The sequence below is a fragment of the Sphaerodactylus townsendi genome, linkage group LG09 (assembly GCF_021028975.2).
Source record: "Sphaerodactylus townsendi isolate TG3544 linkage group LG09, MPM_Stown_v2.3, whole genome shotgun sequence".
NCBI classification, from domain to species: Eukaryota; Metazoa; Chordata; class Lepidosauria; order Squamata; family Sphaerodactylidae; genus Sphaerodactylus; species Sphaerodactylus townsendi.
In genome coordinates, this window is record NC_059433.1 from 29,935,198 (window position 1) to 29,955,384 (window position 20,187).

General features: G+C 42.1%; 1 protein-coding gene across 1 annotated transcript in view; it reads right to left on the reverse strand.

Moving 5' to 3' along the window:
* Positions 1 to 2,301: 2,301 nt before the first annotated feature.
* ATP9B (ATPase phospholipid transporting 9B (putative)) overlaps positions 2,302 to 20,187 on the reverse strand; it is a 172,170-nt gene continuing 154,284 nt past the window's right edge. The window contains 13 exon segments of the mRNA XM_048507642.1: positions 2,302 to 4,172; positions 7,375 to 7,578; positions 8,092 to 8,149; positions 9,281 to 9,389; positions 11,195 to 11,259; positions 11,396 to 11,551; positions 12,422 to 12,486; positions 12,976 to 13,120; positions 14,439 to 14,528; positions 15,735 to 15,833; positions 16,170 to 16,340; positions 17,786 to 17,869; positions 19,665 to 19,757. Of these exon segments, the coding sequence (XP_048363599.1) occupies positions 4,036 to 4,172; positions 7,375 to 7,578; positions 8,092 to 8,149; positions 9,281 to 9,389; positions 11,195 to 11,259; positions 11,396 to 11,551; positions 12,422 to 12,486; positions 12,976 to 13,120; positions 14,439 to 14,528; positions 15,735 to 15,833; positions 16,170 to 16,340; positions 17,786 to 17,869; positions 19,665 to 19,757 (1,476 nt within the window). The 3' untranslated portion in view covers positions 2,302 to 4,035.

Consider the following 20,187-nt stretch of genomic DNA (forward strand, 5'->3'; position numbering starts at 1 on the left):
CAGATTCAAAAGCATATACCTTAAATTGCTATATTAGACAGATGCAACAGGCACTCGTTCTTCACGTGCTGATAACCTTTCTAAGTCTACAGTCCTGTAATCCTAAGAGAATCCAAAATGACCAAATCCTGGGGTCCTGGCCTGGGGTGTGACATTTTGGTGTTTGGCACACTGCCTAGCCTTCTAGCAGGGCTGCAGAAATATCTAGATGTCCATAATTACAACGCAGTTTCGTTCCTACTTGTTCTGCCAGCCCAACTCCTCTGTGATGCTTTTGGAACTCACAACAACATCTGTTCAATTTTTAAAAAAGCAGTTTCTTATTTTTCTGATGGTTAGCAGATAGGGAATCTTTGTCACATTCTTTGCTACTTACCAAAGGTCTATGTGTTGGGAAGTACACATAAACGGGGGCAAAATAGGTTCAGTGATGTCATCCTGGCATTCATAACCTGCTCACTGGTACTTTCCACATACGGCTAATTGGAGTCATCATTAGCGAGATTCTTTGTGACTGGCAGCAGATGTGGCAGCAATTCTGTAGGAGTGACTGATGGCATCAAGACATGACCTTTTGTTTCTGTGTCTGCTCTTGTACGGCACTTTGTTGCTCAGAGAGCTGCCGCTTCTGATCATATTCTTCTTTTTTTCCCTCTCTTAAAATTTTTGTTATAAAATCTCCTGTTCATATTTGATGATCAAAGAGGTTCCCATTACCATTGTTTCTCTGTGATTTTAAGCTGCTGATTTATTTATAAATTGGAAATATCTCAGCTGACGGGGAATTTAGGTTTGAAGAATACCTCTACCTATAGTTAATTTGCAGTTGGAAAATGTACAGCCCCATCCAAAGGGCTGGGCACCCGGCCATAACACCTTGGCCGCACCAGCCCACTGCCCCCATGGAGGGTTCCCAGTGGCATGGGGAGGCTTAAAATGCCAAAAAGCCTCCCTGCCACTGGGAAGCCCCTACTGGGCTGAGCAGACTTATGGCACAGACTTACAGCACCTTTTTGTAGCCCCAAACATGGCGCAAGGGGGCCAATGGCCCAGAGGGAACCAACTAATGTTGGCTCCTCCCCTGGGCCACCTCTGCTGTGCCAGCAAGGGTGCAGGAATGCGGTTGTGGCATCCTGTGCATCGTCCCTCTGCCAGATTCCCCGCCACTGGGACATGTGCCCCAGGGAATGCAAGTCTGCTGCTGTGGCCCTGTAGTGCTCCCATTGGCAGACTTTCCCCCCCCTGAATGGGGCTGTTAGGATCCCTTCATACAAAATACAGCACTGGCTCTAAGGCAAAAAGGTATGAACTTCTTCTCCCCTATCTCATACTTCTATTATTATGAGATACAAATCGGTTTCCAGGCAGGGCAGGCAGAAAAAATATATGAAAAAAATGTATTGTCGAAGGCTTTCATGGCCGGAATCACTGGGGTGCTGTGTGGTTTCCGGGCTATATGGCCGTGTTCTAGCAGCATTCTCTCCTGACGTTTCGCCTGCATCTGTGGCTGGCATCTTCAGAGGATCTGATGGATCCTCAGATCCTCTGAAGATCTTCAGATCCTCTGAAGATGCCAGCCACAGATGTAGGCGAAACGTCAGGAGAGAATGCTGCTAGAACATGGCCATACAGCCCGGACACCACACAGCACCCCTATGAAAAAAATGTTGCAGTTATTGGACCTTGTACATGTGCACCAAAAGCAATGAGTCTCGTGGAGTAAAGGCAAACCGTACTCACAACTGATCTTTCTTCCCTGTGTCTCCATACGGGGCTTAATAATAGCAGTGCTTTTCTAGTAGTATGTGGTAGGATCAAACAATTCCTCGCATTTGTCCAGCGGTGTCAAAATCTGTTTTGTTATTAAACTTAGCCCGCAATAAAAGGTATTGTAATTCAAGGATGACTGAGCAATTTTAAAGCTTTGTTCATGGAATGAACTCCACACAGTTAAGGTTTGCCGAGTCACAATATATAGTTTTGGTGAAAAAAAAATAAATTGGCTATTATACAGCAAATTGCTCTGTTCATTAGCCGCTGGTTATTTCTACTTGTTTATATATAAAACTGCTCCAAAATGATCTAGAAGTTGAAAATGGGAGGCGAAAGCCAAGTTAAAGCATAAATAAAATCTTCCACGTTTCTCATAGTCTTGTGCTGGTAAAAGGAATCCCCCAAACCCAGTGACATCTAGTGGCTGCTATGATTAGTTGTTTACCGCATAAGGTCACAGAAGACCGATGAATGAGCACAGGGTAAAGAAACACTACCAAACACATTGATCTTACAGACCTTCAATTATAACATTTGGTAGAAATTAGGCTTTATTGCTTTTATAATGAAGAATGGTTTAAAAAAATTTAAAAAAGCAAGGATCAACTGCTGTTAAACATCTTCAAAGTAAATGGAGTAGACTGAAACCCAAATAGCTCTGCAACAGTCTTTTCCCGGAAGTGCTTTTAGCGTCATTATAAAATAGCAACAGTGTAAGAGACGTGTTCTAAGAGACTACAAAAAGAATTCTGTTGTGAAGTTGTGAAGCAGTCTAACAAAATTATATGATATAAAAAGACAATTCTTAACGTACAAAACTCTTTAATAACGGATGGTTAAATTATGTTTATTCTTTCATCGGATAGCTGACTTTTCTGAACAATCTGGAAACGCATTTTTCTTGAAAAAGGAAACAGCACTGTGAAGAAAAAAAACCCTCTATCCTGCATATCAGTACAGTACGTAGGATTTAGATAACTATCCTTCAAGATTATACCAGATTAGAGTGTAATTTCCTTTACTCATAGGAACTCAAATATACAAATTGTGGTTTGGAAGATGATGGATTTTCTACCATTATTTATATGTCCATTTCATTATTTTTACCTGAGTAACTGTCAGTAAACAGATTACAAGGCAATGTATAGATGTACATAGACCTATACGTCTATGTAGATTTTGAGATCTGGCATGTGTGGGAATTTTCTTTCGCAATTTAAATTAGAGCCAGTCTGCTTGGACAAAGAACTGTTTATGGGAATCAGCTCCCTCTACTGATGAGAGGAAAACTGTTCCAAGCAGGGAAACTGAACAGGCATAGAAAATCCCATACCTGAACTGATCACAGAAAAGGAGTTTTGGGCGCAGTCTACAACTGCCCCAAAACTTTAATTAATGTCAATGGGGCTTGTGTAGAATCACCTCTAAAATTATTCGAAGTAGCAAAAAAGCACTTGGTGGATTGTTTCCAAGAAGTAACGCAAGGTAAACTGCTATACATGAAATGGCCAGTATTGTGCTGACAATTCTGGTGTGCAGATTTACAAATGGGTAGGAACTTACAAAACATTTACTGAACGGTAGAAGTCTTGGCGGTCTATACAGATCGGTAAGCGCAACAGAATTATGTACAGAAATTTATTTTCATCCTGTTTTTGTGCAACTTTGCCCCCATGTGCATCGGAAAGGCTGCTATCAATAACTCAGATATTCACATGTCTTAATGCAGCGAGCAATGGAGGATACAGGAAAGAGAACGACAGCTCCCAAACTAATACTGTGCTACGCAGACATCTGTACATAATTCATATAGTGCATATATCAGAGTTACACATAGCAGCAAATACAGACAATGGCATTTACAACTTCTAGGTTTGTTACATTTTATTTAAATGGGAATGAACTAACGCGGTTGTTAGGAAATTATGACCCGCGGGTTTGGGGGGGGGGGATGTTTCTGTCCCATATGCGGAAAAATTAGTGCAGTAGGAATGAATCCTTTACAGCAGTAATTAAACCAATTGGAAGCAGTATGAACTAAAAATACACAAAATGAATTTTCTCTTCTCTGGATGCTTTTGTTAAGATCGGCCACCATGAAATCTATCGGACACTCCTGTTGTTTTTGTGCTCAGCTTGGTCCTCTCTTTTTCTTGTCATCCTTTTCCCGTTTAACTTACCGCAGACTGATGTAGGAGGAGGAGCAATTTCTAGCTAGAGTCCTGTAGTTGTGTCCACCTCCTGCCAGAGGTTCAGTAATTTTTAAGAGGTAAGCTTAGAGTAGCTTGGAGGAGAAAATTTACGTTTTAAGTACTTCAGAATATAAAGTGGAAGACAGCTGACGACGGTGATGGTTGACACTTTCCACAGGAAGGTCACAGTTGTGATAAAGGCAAGATCTGTGAACATAAACAAGGGAAAATAAGTTATAAAAGCAGGGGAAGACGAGAATGACCATTGTGCAAGATCAATAAATATCAGTATCTTTTAGGGCAACACTGGCCGTTTCTGAACTCACAATTTACAATGTTTTCAGGCAGGAAATAAAATGTTTCCTCCACAGAGTTGCACCCTGTTGGTGTTGGAAACATTTCATTTTTCTTTTAATCCATCATTTCTGAAACTCCTTTACAATGATATTTTCCCCCTGAAATGTTACCAAGCTGGCATCTCTTGAAGTGCGGTCAAACAAGAAATTTTTTAAGTATGCCTAATAAAGGTTGTTGTTGAAAAAATGTTTTAAGTTTCCCATCAAAAAACTGGTCTGTTTTCCTAGCCTCTGTGCTGTCACTCAAGTATTTTCCTTGCCTCACTTCCTTGTTTGCCCATTTTCCAAGCCCCTATGCTGTTTCCCCCTCATCTTATTTCCTCATTTGTTCTTTGTTTTTGGACACATCAACAAAGCAACAAAGCTATGGATTACCAAAAAAGCCAAAAAACAAAGAAGAAAAAATGCCAGCTGTGAAATGTTTGGAGGAGGTGAGTGCGGACAAACATTGTGGTGAAGGGTTTTTTAAAAAAACGTTCTTGAAATGTTTTACAGAACTTGTGTGGAAAAGTTCAATGTGTCAGGAACAGACCATTTTTACATTATAGTAGCTGTCACATGATTTTTTAAAATGTGTTTTTCTCAATTCATCAGTTTGTCCTAACAATGAACTGAAGGACATTCCTGAAAATGTGACTCTATTGCACTCTATGTGGTTCTCAACCTTCCTAATGCCGCGACCCTTTAATACAGTTCCTCATGTTGTGGTGACCCCCAACCCTAACATTTATCCATTTTACAGATGGAGAAAACTGATGCAGAGAGTGTTAGGCGACCCCTGTGAAAGGGTCGTTCGACCCCCAAAGGGGTCCCGACCAGAGGTGGGATCCAACCAGTTCTCACTACTTCTCTAGAAGTGGTTACTAATTTTTTCTGAGTGCCGAGAAGGGGTTACTAAAGCAACCTCCCTGCCCAATAGGGACTGGAGGTGCGTGTGTGCGGTGGCACCACTGTTTGAATCCCACCACCATCGGAACCTGTTATTAAAATTTTTTGGATCCCACCACTGGTCCCAACCCCCAGGTTGAGAACCACTGCTCTATTGGTCTTATGCTCAAGGATTGAATGTTGAGTGGATGTTGAAGCATCTCCTCTCTTCCAGGAAGATCCAGCACTGCTTACACAGATATGAGCTAGCAGGCAACTTTGATTATGCAGGAAACAACTTTCCCCACTCGCCCCCATTTTCCAATATTGACAAGATACTTTTGGAATTAAAAAACTTTGGACATCATAGATTTATGCATACATTTTCTTTTCCCATTAATCTTTATTAGTTTCTCAGCCGGGCTCAAATGCTCAGCATTCTCATCATGAGGAACGTTTCAGTGTCAGAACAAGAATTTCAACTGATTTCACCAATTACATCAACATATATTTTTCACGGATCCAGTTTTACGCAATGAAGCGGAATGGTTCATCTACTAAACTTAATGCATTAATTAAAATTTGCCCCTGACCCCAGTTAAAGCAACAAGACCTGGGACACACAAAGGACTTCTGTGCTATGCTCTAGCCCTGTTCTTCCTCTATCAAACTGTAGCATCAAGAAGCAACAAAAGTGACTTTTCATCACAGTTTGAATCCAAACCTGAGGGCCACCATGTCAGGGCTTCAAAAAATGAAAAACATACAACATACAGTTGAATTCAATTTAAATATACCTTTCCATCTTGGATTTTCCAGAACATTGACCTGTACTTAAATCAGTGACGTAGCTAATTTTTTATGGGATGGGTTTGTGGGTGTGGCCACGCCCCCACCCACCCCTGAGGGCACGGCCATGCCTCCCCAAGCTCTGCCCCTTGCCTCAGTGCTCAAAGGCTGGGGATGGCAGACTCCCCTGCCCCCAGGCCTTGCCCCCGCCCGTACCTCAGTGCCACGCCTCCCAAGCCCCCCTCCCCCCTGGCCTCAGTGCTTATAAAAGCAGCTCTCTGAGACCGGGAATGGCAGTCTTTTCTCCCTGGAGGAGAGGGAAGAAAGGACTGCTGGCTGGGAGCCCAAACAGTGGTGGGGGGTGAGGGAGGGGGCGGGCGGGGGGATCGGACATGTAATGGAGGGTTGAACCTGTGAACCCCCCCTTACCTATTTCCATCTTAATTTGTAATAGGGAGGTTTTTTACCACCCCAAAATTTGAAGAAAAATATTTCTTAGATAGCCTCTCTTCCTAACAATGAGTGCCATCTTTTTTTTCCTTTCAATTAATGTCAAATCTTCATTTGTAGCTGACTTGTTCAGGATTCTCAAAAAACACCTTTTTGAGGATGTGAAATATGCAGTTAAAAAGGAATACATTAATATTTTCAATAAAAATATTTAACACAATTGACAACCCAAATATTTATAACCAATGGAGTCTAAATTGGGCTCTTTGCTTTTTCTAACCGTACCAGAATAATAATTATATTGGTTCTCTGTGATACACTTTACTTAGGGAACAGCAATTATACCTACCTAAGAAAGCTCCGAAAGACACTCTGCCTATACCTGCTCCGACAGAAGAAGAAAGGAAAGATTTATAGGAAAACAAGGAAAAAGGAAGAAATGCAGTATACAAAAGGAATGTGTTAAAAGCACTGAAAGGTTTGAAATGAGTTAGTATCCAAAAGCTACTCTCCTAGAGATTTAATATACAAATAAAATACATTCTGAAACATTGTAAAATACATTCTGAAACATTCTAAAAGTGAAACATTAAAACTAAAAAGTGAACTTAAGTCAGGCCACATTATACAGAAGCACACAATTAGCCCCGTGTGCCCCACATAGCTTTGAATTTGGAGACTTAGTGTAGGGTTTGTCTCCTAAAGGATGCATGTAAGCCCTTGGAATAAAGTTTGATGCTTATGCGCAAAAAAGGTCATTTCATTTTAACAAGCTGCACTGCATTACACACAGTAACCAATCAGCTAAATACGAACTGTAGAATACACTCTAGAAGACATTTAGTATTGCCCTGAACATTTTTATGAATGATGAATAATTTTATGTGACACCTTCTAACAACGTAGCACAAGCTGCAATACAGGTTACGACAGTGATTGCTACTCACCAAAATATTCATTTAGAAATGCAAGAGAGGCCACATAGCAGCCAAGACTGAAGAATTCAGCCACCACCATTAACCAGTGCCATGTTCGTATGGTAAGTGCAACCATCAAGAGCTCAGTCAGGATAAGAGCAGTGAAGGAAATGGCAACAACATGGACAAACTCAGATTCAAAAAGCAGGAGAGCTCCATACATCAGAATGCCACCTGAGAAAGGCATATAAAACATTACTCACTGTACAACTGTGTTCCATAAAATACTCACTGTACACAAAAAACTCACTGTACAACTGTGTTTCACAAAATACTTCCTTAGTACTACGTACTCTAGACATACTCTCTTATTTTGAGAGTAGCTTTTAATCGTTTCTTTCTTGAAAGGGTGGCTGAGAGGCATACATGACCTGCTCCCCAAAGTGTGGGGGAGGGAAGAAGAAAGAGGGGCCAACCCTGATGGAGGGAGGGGGAAGGAGGGAACAGGTCACTGTGGTTCTCATCCAGTTTGGATGTCCCCCTCCTCTTGTGGAAGTGGTGGGGACTGCAGCTTGTGCGGGCAGGGTCCACTGGCTTTTGTGAGGTGGGTGTTACTACTATACATCACAGCAGCAGTGGCTTCCAACAATTTGTGTGGGGTGGTGCTTGCTTGCTATCGGGAGGTGGGCACAGCCACTCCTAGTGGCAGCCATAGCTCCTGCTTTCCTGATCAGGGAAATCACCTACCTTGATAAATACTGATTAAAACCCAGATGAGGAAGGTCTTGAATGACAAAGATCTTCCCTAGAGGAACAGCAAAGACAAGTAAGTTAACATGCTGTTTAAAAAGTGATTTCATATAAAAACCATGTAATGAGTTTAACATTAAAAACACAATTACTATTTAAAGGAAGAGCTGAATATAAAAAGGCAAAATATTCAGTAAGCAAAAAGTTAAAAGGTTATTGTTGGATCCTACCAGCCTTCCCCATGGTACGAGAAGTAACCATCTTGCCCCTTCCCCAGCTCTATCCTACATGGCTTCGTTGTCTACACAGATCCCATAGTCCTCAACAAAGCCTTCCTAAGGGTCAAAAAAGGCTCCTCCTGGGTTTTGCACCAGTTGAAAAACTGGTAATATGCTTGCTCCAAAACTCAGGAAGACACAATAAAGAAGCTTGCTTTCCCTGATCTATTTGCCACAGCCAGATTTCAAGACTAGATTTTCTTAAGAATTACAATTAAGGGAGAAAGATTTCAAGTCTCAAGCCGCTATTGGTTGTTAGAAAAAACAGGCTACTCTACTGCCAATTACTGATTGCCATTAGCACTGAACCCTAAAACGTTTACTTTAAACTTGCAGTAACTACAATTATATCTGAAAAAAATAGCTCTAGCCATCCTTATCAGGGAGCTTCTATTTGTTTGTTTTTTATAGTAACTGCAATCTAATCTACATGCACACATTTCACTCTTCCCTTGAAATCAAAACAATTGATGGTATGCCGGATAGTATCTATGTGTCATGACTTCCCAGTGTAAGCGCTTCCTCACACAGAAGGGCTGCTTTTCTACATGCAGCTGAAATCTTAACAAGAGTTCTGAACTGTGGCAAATTTTGCTACATGTAAAAGGGTTGGAATATGAAGAGAATTCTGAAGTCGGTACAATGAAAGCGAAGGCACGTAATTCTGAGAACAATGTCTGCCCCAATTACAAGCAAACATTTTAGCAGGCACAGCTGTACCTTTAATCTGCTGAACTTATTTCTCTGAAAAGAAAGGTGAACAACAACAGTTTTCTATGGAAATAGCAGTGAATTTCGAGGATTATGATCTTCAAGGCATCTGTTCTGTCCACACCTTCTGGGCGTCATACAGAGTAGAAGAAAAACACATACAACATCACATCCATACCCATTTCACATGCCCTTACCTTAGTAAGGTCTTTGTACAGCTCAGGATACAGCAGTGCCATTTCTGGTTTAACATCCTGATCCAACACTAAGGAGAAGACTGGAAACATAGTGTATATGGTTGCATACCTTAGGGGGGGAAAGTTGTTATTTTAATTCAAACATTTCACACCATAAACTCTCTCCCACCTCTAGTAAAATTACGACTTTTGTGCAAGGTGTAATTTTTTTCTTTTTGACAATTAAACATAATTTGATCCTGGGCATCAGAGGCATATCTAGGGAAAATGGATCCCAGGGCAAAACCTGAGTTTTCTGCCCCCCATGAGCAGCCGGCATCCCCCATGGGCGGCTCTGGAGCTGCTTTCCGGCTCCCTCCACCTTTCATCTTGATGATAAAAGGAGGATGGAGAGGAATGGCTTGGGTGGAAAAAGATGGAACAGAGTTACTTGGGATGATGAGAGAGTTGAAAAAGGAGGCTTGGGGTGAGGCAGGGTGGCAAAGTGAAGGCTGGGGTGGGGGAAGGGTTGTAAGGCAAGGCTTGGGATGGGGGAGAGTTGGAAGGTGTGGCTAGGGGTGGGGGAAGGATTGGAAAGTGAGTATTAGGGTGGGGAAGGGTAGGAAGGTGACTATTGGATTGGGGGGAGGATGGCAAGGTGAGGCTTGGGGTGGGGAAGGTTGGCAGGTGTGGTTGGGGAGGGTGGCAAGGTGAGATTTGAGGTGGTGGAAGGGTTGGCAGGTGTGGCTAGGGATTGGGGAGGGGTGGAAGGTGAGTATTAGGGTGGGGAGGTGGGAAGGATGGCTAGGGGTGGGAAGGTGGCTGGGGTGGCTAGAGGTGGGGGAGGGTGCCAAGGGAGGGCTAGTGGTATGGGAGAGTGGATGTCTGGGAGCAGGGGATGGCGAGAAGGCCTCTGCCCCCCCACCCGAGGTCCGGCTGGCCTTTTGGAGTGGTGGCGGGTGGCGAAAAAGGCTCTGCTGGGCCCCCCAGAGGCCCAGCTGGCCTTTTGGGGGGGGTGGTGGGGTGGCAAGAAGGCCTCTCCCAGCCTCCTCGGCCCCTCCAACGCTCCCGGGGTGCAGCCCCACACTCACCTTGGGCCAACAAGGCCGTAGGCGGGGAAACCAGTGGCCTCCATTCCATTGTGGGCTCCAGTCGGCCTGGCACGAGGTCCTGGGGCTGGGAGCAGGCTGGCAGGCCCCACCCTAGGCCCCAACGGGCCGAAGAGCAGTGGGACCGGCAGCTGCTCAGCCTCTGAACGTGGCTGGCTGAAGACTTCATGGGGGGAGGGCTAAGCTGACCCCGGGAAAGATCTGTCTGCAGCTGTTCTGGGCAGCCCCTCTGGGCTCTCCTTTGCCCACCTGGCAAAGGATCCCTTGGTCTGGGGCAGCTGCCCCAGCTGAGCCTGACTGAGCCCCAGAGGAGCTGCCTGTGGTGGAGGGGAATGGGCTGGATAGCACCGGCATGAGGCTCCCCTCTTTACTCAAGGTGGTGCAGGGGGAAGGAGGGGTGTGGGGGGCTATTTTGCCCCTGTGACAAAATGAGTGGGACCTGGGGACATTTGACTCCCCATGTTCCTGTGATAGGTATGCCCCTGCTGGGCATATGACTCTGCTTTGCTTCCTTTACTGACAACAAGGGAGGCAAAGACAGCCAGGGTTTCCTACCACTTGGTGCAGTGAAATGTATGCATGTTTTCATCCCATGTAATAAACCGAACAAAGGACTCAGGGATGTAAGTACACAAATGTGACTTTTCATGCAGTAAATTTTGCTCCATTTGGATTTTGTCAAACATCAGTGTTGTCCAGGAGGCCAACAGAGAACTGCTGGGGGGCACCAAAGGAATGCTGTTGTTCAGCAATGGCCTCCAGTCATGATGACCAGCCTTAAAAATACCTTTGTTTTGTTTTTTCAAGAACAGTAGCTTCGACTTACCCGACCATTAGGAAACCCTGGTATAAAGGAACAGATGCAAAATAGAAGACTGAAGAAAACACAGCCTGGGGAAAGAACATAATTGGCTACATCAGAATTGTTACAGACATTTATCACTCCACGTGCAAAATTATTTAAATTGTAAGAACAAAAACTTCCAGAAACCATTTTCCATCCAAGAAAAAAAAAAGAATTAAATACCTGCATAGTTGAAATAATAAGGCCTCTGTGCATGACGAACTGACCAAGTGCCGCTGATCTTTTGTAACTATTGCGACCGTGTACCATCAGTAGCCTGCCGATGTGTTTAAACTGTGTAATGGAAAAGTCAGCAGCCAAGGAAGCCTGCTTTCCCTCCTAGATTGGGAAAAAACCACGTGTTCAACTATCATAAGAACATATGAAAAAGCCTGCTGGATCAGACCAGAGTCCATCTAGTCCAGCACTCTGCTACCCGCACTGGCCCACCAGGTGCCTTTTGGAGCTCACATGCAGGATGTGAAAGCAATGGCCTGCTGCTGCTACTGAGCACCTGGTCTGCTAAGGCATTTGCAATCTCAATTTGCAATCTCAAAATTATATGAGAAAAAACCCCATGAAAACATGAGTGAGGCAGACTTCTTTTCTCCCTTCAGTCTTTCTCCTCCTCTTCCTATTGCTCTCTTGATTACCTGTGGTTTGCCACATCTGCCTTTTCCAGCTCTCTACTCTTGTCTGACTCCTCCTTCCCCTATCACTGCCCTGAAATATTGCCTTTTATTCTCATTTCCTGGTTCCCCCACCTGATTCTGTTGTCACGGATCATTATTGGTGGCTACACAACTTAAAGTGCCCCTCAAAGTTCTTCATTCTGTGATAACTGCACATGCACAGATGATGTTGTTTGGGGTAGGGGTGAGGGTGGGCTAGCCCCCATTTAAAAGATTATTTTAAAAAACTGCTTAAGTCCACTGTGCCCCCTCTCCTTGCAGATTTTTTGACTTGCCTGGAGGAGCAATACTTGGCTATTAAGATATAGAACCACCTTGTACAGTCTATTAACACATGAGCAATGTGCATCTCCAAGTTTGGAAATAATACATTTTAAAACATTACACAATTTTTTGCTATTGTCATCACAACACACCAATGACAAGACATATTTCACTCAGTATTTACCACGTAAACACGAGGATTCTGACGAATTACTGTTAAGTTCCCATTTAATTCAATCTTCAAATGACATACCTTCCCTTCAATTCCAATTCCACAGTCTGCTGCCTGGATCATACTGACATCATTTCCTCCATCGCCTGAAAATGTGCGAAATGTTTACTCACATATTTCAGACAGCTCTAGTCAACTTTTCAACACTTATTAACAGAATTCTGTGTCACTCTGAATTATTTTAATGCGTAACTAGAACTAACATTTAGGTTAAAAGTAGATTTGTTGTTTTGGTTTTTGAATTCATTCAGAGAAAGCTTATATACCTTTCTCTTCAGTTTCTGGTTTCCTGGATATAAAAGGATATACAATGAAATAAAGACCTTATGGCCAATGGTCTCCAGGAACGATTAAAGCAATTGAGTAGAAGTGAAGGGAGGGGTAAATAGATTAAATTCCCGCCCCTCTCAAGTGGAAGTTTCTATTCCAAGCAAACAGACCATCTAAGATCCAAGTCATGATTAAAAGCATTTTATAAGGGTATCTTGCCATGCTAGTCTAATTTATTTTTCAGTACTATGAACATATCATATCATTAATTTGCCAATACGAGGAAAACTGGAGCTGATGCTTACCTATTGCACATGTACGTTTTCCAGTGTGGTGCTGTAATAATTTTACAATGTGCGCTTTTTGGGTGGGTGAACATCGGCAGCATACTACCGCTGGGCACTGACATGCTAATTCTACAAACTCATGTTCATAGTACTTCAAACAGACCTAGACAAACAAAGCGAAGAATTATATTTGCTTAATGTTCTATAGGACTCCAACAGTATCTTTAGCTTGACCGACACGAGGACAAGCCCTTAGGCCCCTTCCACACATGCAGAATAATGTACTTTCAATCCACTTTCACAATTGTTTGCAAGTAGATTTTGTTATTCCGCACAGTAAAATCCAGCTGCAAAGTGCACTGAAAGTGGATTGAAAGTGCATTATTCTGCATGTGCGGAAGGGGCCTTAGTTGAAAGCAGGATCACTTTCTGTTCTATGACCACAAATCTAAAGTTACTAATCATGGAATAAACCAAAATTGACAACGTGTAGAAGACCACTGATTTTGTGGCAACAACTACCATTGCGGGAGTGAGTGGAGCTATTATACAGGTTAAGAAATGGTTTGTTTTTTTCTGCAATGGTCACCATACTGTGGTGAAAGTAGCAACTGCATCTCTGGCAGGATGCACACATCCTTCTTTACAGCCTGGCCATTGTATACAATCCTGGTGTGTGAAACATCAATGTGTTACTCAAATGGGCCAGTGTGGATAAAAACTGACTTGGAGCGAGCCAGAAACAATCAAACACATGAAGGTTTTACAGATATCTGTGTGTCACAGAAACAGGGTTGTCAGGTCACAGCCAATACACAGTATCAGTTTTTTACGCCTCAATGGAGTCACTTGGGATGTAGCTCCCTTAAATAAGGTCCTCCCCAATTCCTGCCTTTTCAGTCTGCCATTGTGCAATTAATGGGTGTGAAAATGTGAACACGCTCATTCTGAAATTAATTCAACAGCCTAAAACAGGATCTGTTTAAAGCCTTAATGCAATATTTTTTACTGAAAAGGTTTATGTATCTCTACCCCCACAGCTGCAGGGAAGAAAAAAACATTAGGCAACAAACTTATGATTACTTGCAGCCCCTAAGCACTATTCTCTTTTTCAGAGTGTTAGGGTACTATGCAACTCTCGGAGGGGTGCTGTTCTCTGTTGGCAGACCCCAGAAACTGTAAAACTGCTGGAACACTGCATCAGCTCCAAGACACTTCCTCTTATTTTTAGTGAGAGGAAAGCAAACTAGTATCTTTAGGAGCAGACATTGTGGTACGTAGGGCCCCTGCTACTCAGTTGTGGTACGTAGGACCCCTGCTAACATTAGATGCTCTTCAATGTAACACATGTTACAGAATGTTTTCAGACAGAAATGTTGCTCAGGTCACCTCTTGGCTATATGGGGATGACTCTGTTTTTAAAAATGATAATAATAATAAAAAACAACAGCACAGTAAACTGACAAAATGCAGGACATTACCTCCAGAGAGTCTCCGGATATAACCAAAGCACAGTCATGTTTCCTTCGGAATGCATTGAGTTCCAGGTGAGCTTCTCCACGACTGGCCACCTGAATTAAAGAAACAATCGAAGTTGAAAGTGAAACTGTTCAGTATCAGCTTTATTATATGCAAAGACCAGCAGACATAATTAAAACACTGTGTAAGTATTTCAAGCACGATGATAAAATAGTTATAAGATACATTATAGCTAAAGTGTGATTTACAAATATTCAAAACTGTAAAGTTTCACCTTCAGTTGTGTTCGACCCTGGGGTACCACTGCAAGCAGTGATTTTATAGGCAAGCCGTTTTTGTGGGGTGGTTTGCCATTGCTTTCCCCGGCTATTCTTTACCCCCTAGCTATGAGCTAGGTACTCATTTACCGACCAAGGAATGGATGGATGGCTGAGTTGACCATGAGTCAGCTGCCAGGATATCTGACCCATAGGGGGCTTGAACTCCTGACCGTGTGAGTGGCAGTGCAAGCACTTAACCACTATGCCATTCGGCTCCTTTACAAATATTAAAACCAAGTAAATTCTTAAAATATAACAACAACAACAACAATAATGGCACAAACCAGTTCAGGTTGTCCCAGTGATAACGGGTATCCTGGGTGCCATTCTGAAAACACTACGGCAGCACTTAAAACATCTTCAAACCAACAAAATCAATATCTGTCAGAAGGCAGTCCTGCTGGAATCCGAACGAATACTACACAGATACATTACAATGTCCTACGCCTCTAGGTGAGGCTCAAGTTGTAATGAAAGGTCAACACAAACCAGCTAAAGAACTGGCAGCTGTGATGATTAAATAATACTTTATTACTGTTAAATATATTCGTATGGATGAACAACTACATTTGGCTATAACTGGATTCTTATTTTTTTCAGACTAGGGAATTGATGTTATTTAGGACAGATGACTGACATCTATCAGCCGCATGTTCCATCGTGGTAATGGCTTCAACTTTCTCACTGCTGTGTCATCTACACAGAGAACAATGACCTGTGGCAAATCAGGGCAGGCCAAAGAGCTGTGTTTTCCCCAAACTCCCTCACATCTTTTGTTGCCCTCTGTTGTACATTCCTTTGTTCAGAGAACCAAGACAGAGCACGCGCGATTTAGACAAGTGACTATCTCGCCACAACGGCATTAATTCTTTTAGTATACCTATTAAGGGGACATTCAACAAACACTTTTTGCAGCACCAGCAATACTACACGCCCCTCCCCCCCCACTCATGCCCAATTTTGTGTAGCTATACTTACAGGTCTGAAAATATGAATATCTTGCGTTCTGGATACCAAGTGAGAACTTTTTGCAATACAAGTGGCAGTCTCCAATTTATCGCCTGTTAGCATCCATATCTACAACATAATGTTAGAGTTTGATTACCTTCAATTGATTTCCTGTTTCGTTCATTCCTATTTTTTTTAAAAAAGTCCTATAGCTATCTTTTTTTGAGGGCAGGCATCATCACTCTACGCAGCCACAAAGAATTTAAATAAAAATCATCTTTCATCTTTAAACAATAATCAAAAGGGATCATGTAGCGGATTTTGCTCAGGAAAAAGTGCAGGATCCAGCCCCTGAGCTCTGTGCGAGTAGAAATGCATAGTTCAGTTGGATAGGAGAAAGGCCACAACTTCATCTAGCCTGAATATCAGGATCACTCCCATGCCAGTCTATAACTGAGTAAGTACCTTTATTCCAGCATTTCGCAGCATCTCCAGAGTGGGCCTAACATCAGCCTGTAGTTGATCTTCAACTCCAGTGAGACACAGCAGTTCCATTTCTCTTTCTAAACTCTCCACAACTGCCGCCACCTTGAGGGTTCTGTCGTGTATACTTAATTTTGCTTGGTTATATCTGTTCTGTTTGCAACAAGACACAGTAAAATCCTATTTTGCAGATTACTATAGAGATAGGAAAGCTTTTAAGCAAATAAGTAGTTGCTAACAATTAAGTTAAACCATATGTAGTTTGAAAAGAATTGGGCAAAACACTTGTATCAGTGGAATAGTAGTGCCTTGGCAAAGCAGGCCAAGAAGCAGGCCTCAAACATTTCTTGCTTGGGATGTCAACTGCTTGATAACAATGAAGCAAGAACATTTGAGGCAAAGACAGCCTTAACAGTTTCCCAACAAGTAGCAGTGTTGGATCGTATTAACAAAAGCAGTGAATCCTACAGCACCTTAAGACTAACAAATCTGACAAAATCATGTATAATATCCTACATCTCTCCAAATATGCCCATCAACTACATCTTTCAGAGACGCTTTGTCAGCATGGGTGATAAGGGTGCCACCTGAAAGCTGAATGGCAAAGACTCTGAGAAACCTACCCATTTTCACCTGCCCACTTCCTGTAGGAACAAAACAGAAGAGCAGCAGTAGCCCTCAGAAGACAAAGAAGAAGAGGAGGAGTTTGGATTTATACCCCATCTTTCTGTCCTGGAAGGAGGCTCAAGGGGGTTTACAAGCTCCTTTCCCTTCCTCTCCCCACAACAGACACCTTGTGAGGTAGGTGGGGCTGAGAGAGTTCCAAAGAACTGTGACTAGCCCAAGGTCACTCAGCAGGAATGTAGGAGTGCAGAAACACATCTGTTTCACCAGATAAGCCTCTGCCACTCAGGTAGAGGAGTGGGGAATCAAACTGGGTTCTCCAGATTAGAATCCACCTGCTCTTAACCGCTACACCAAACTGACCTTATGTGAGAGGGAGAGTGGGAACTAGCAAACTGGCTCTACTGCCTCCATGTGACTTGTCAGCACAGCACCTATGAGTGGAGACAACATCCATGTGCATGCTCCGTGTCTGTGACCAAGGATGCTGCTTTCTGAATGATGCCAAAAACTGAGAGTGCCTCTGCACATAGGTGCCAGTGCTCATACAGAGGCAGGCATAGGGTTATCCACATGTTCCCACGTTCTCACTCTGTACATTCAGTGAGCTTGCAGAAGGGTCATGAACAGAGGACTACTTTTTTCCAGTTTACTACTATTGTTTAATACCTTTCTTTTGCCTGTTACTTTACCTAATCTTTCCCCCTCAAGTTCCTGCCTTGTTTCCCCATGTTAGCAAAAGAATCACCAACATTATTGAAGTTTCTTGGAGAATTCTCCCAAAAAGCTTGGAAAAATCAAGCCAGGTCTGAAGAAAGTATGGAGAACCTTACCTATGAATTGTCTACATGAAACAGAGGTTACCCATAACATTCACAGAAACAACTTCTTAAATATTATTTTTGTTCAGGAATCCTGCATCACTTGGATGCAAGTTGAATCAGGCTGGTGTTCTTCCCCCTGACTTTTTATACCTCAAAATCTTGGTACTGTTCCTCTGTTAATGATTTTTTGGCAACCACCAGCGTCCGTAGTCCTTCTCTTGCCATGTTACCACACTGAAATGACAAATATAAATCAGAACAATAAAGCATCTATGCCTTGCAGGCCACAGATAAGAATGAATGAGCAAGAGCCCTCTCTCAGCTACCTGCCATGGTAAAGTTTGCACAACGAAGTGCATAATGGGTATTTATCACATGGCGAGTTTCCTCAAAGCAGCAGCCAATGAAGTGAAGCAGCTGACTTCAGAAAAGATGCACATTAATTTTAAAAGCTCCGAAATAATATTTTTTTAAGGCAAAAACATTTGAATAGAAAACATCCTGGATACTGATGATCAGCCTGGATACCCCTTTGTCAACAAGGGAATCAATGGCCATTACAGAGCAATGTTATAAAATAGCTCCCTCCCTTCTGTCCCAATTAGGGAAACATGAAAAACCGGAATAGGGAGAAGCCAGTGAACCATGATTAGATCCAAGTCATGAGCTCTGCACAGTCCTGTTGGAAGCTTCTCTCCCCTTTATGGACCATGCATGTATGAAACACCTAAACTCAATGTAGAATAAAGTGTTCAGCGGAAAGAGATATATCATAATAAATGAATTCAGGTGTTCTAATCCCAGTACACTTTTATTCAGAGCAATTAAACTTCTGATTTAAAGGAAAACAAAATCTGGTGATTCACTGTATTTTTTGACATATCTCTTAAACCATCCATAAGTTTCATCTTCATTTTATTTTTACATTTTGAAATCAGCTTTAGAGACTGACACACACACATGTAACAAGCCAACAACTAGAACTGAATAAATATGATCTGACAGTCAATGAATTTTGTTAATTAAAACACGAGCGTTGGAAGTCATATAAAATAGCCGTGTCCATGATTCTTGAAAAAGAATGCTGTCTGTCTAGTGCAAAATACTTATCGATTTGACCTCATAATGCTAAATAAATTAAGCAAGTATTTTACAATTAATTGTGCATCATTATCGCAGAAGTAATTTTTATGACACTTTATTAGGTCTTCAGGGAATTTAATTTATTCATGTCCCTGATTAAATCAAACTGCCTGAAGCAGGTATTGATTTATATTGCCAATACCATTATGAACATGCATCGTGTGATCATCACATTACCATATTGTCTATATGTAAGGTCAAATTAAGACAATTGCTGGTGTCTAGAACAACAATGCACGACAACACATTCAATCTAGTTTATTCATACCGTTTCTTACAGTAAAAGCCATGCACAAGTAACAAGTTAGAATTAGATTAATTTTCAGTTATAACATCTGTTTAACGTAAGACAATTTCCATGCACTTGAGTGTGCCTACAGAAACTCTTGGATCTTGGGCTATAGCTCGGTAGAGAACTATGAAAATGGACATTTGTCAACTCTATTGTGCAACTCCTGTGTCCCCACCCCATCCAGTACCAACGGTTGGGAAACTCTGGGTCATGGTGTGATATTACACCCCCCCTTTTTACAATAATATTCAGCACATTAAAAGTTTTTTTAAAGTCCATCACTCTGTTGCTCAATTAGACAAATCGCTTTTCTTTTAATATTATATAAAATTTGGAAAACATTACCAACTCCTTGAAACCTATTAATGATGCACATAATCACATTTTTCAATCCATTACTAAAATGGAGCAAGATTTCCACTTTTAAATGTAGGCCAATAAAACCTGTTTTAAGGAAGAGTTTAGATTTTTGCCCTTTACTCACGAAGAATGGCACAGTTTTACAACATTTCTTTCGGTCAAACTAAAATGACTTATTTTTAGCCGGGGGGGGGGGGGGGGGGACCAGAAACAGTTATTATTAAACTTTCTTACCTCTTCTTCTAGCCAGTCATTATACTGAACAATAGATGACATGGCCACATCTGCCCCCTTCATGTAAAATGTGATTTCACCTGTAGACTCATCCTGCATTTTAAAAAAGTGTGCAGAGAGATGAACACCTTTTTATGTCTTTATGGTGTGTGTGAGCATGTGCATTATCCACTCTCACTGCAAATAACAATAACTCAGTCAGAAAAACCCAAATAAGGCCCAAGAGCATCCTCTATTCCTCCTCTTTTCTGCACACACAGACACCTACAAGCATGCAAAACGACACCCTACAATGGCAGTCGGCCACTGCACTCTTCAACCCTTCCTTTCTGAACCTACTAAAATTACTGTTGCTCCTAAGTAATTTGCAGGACATGAAGAGCTGAGTAGGGGTACAGGAAGGATGTACAAGCATCAACCCCACTTCACTGACCTGCCTGTGCAAACATTTAAAGATGAGTGTTTGTTTCTCTCTCTCTCTGTGACAAACATGATTCTTTGTCATATGGGCATTGAATTCACT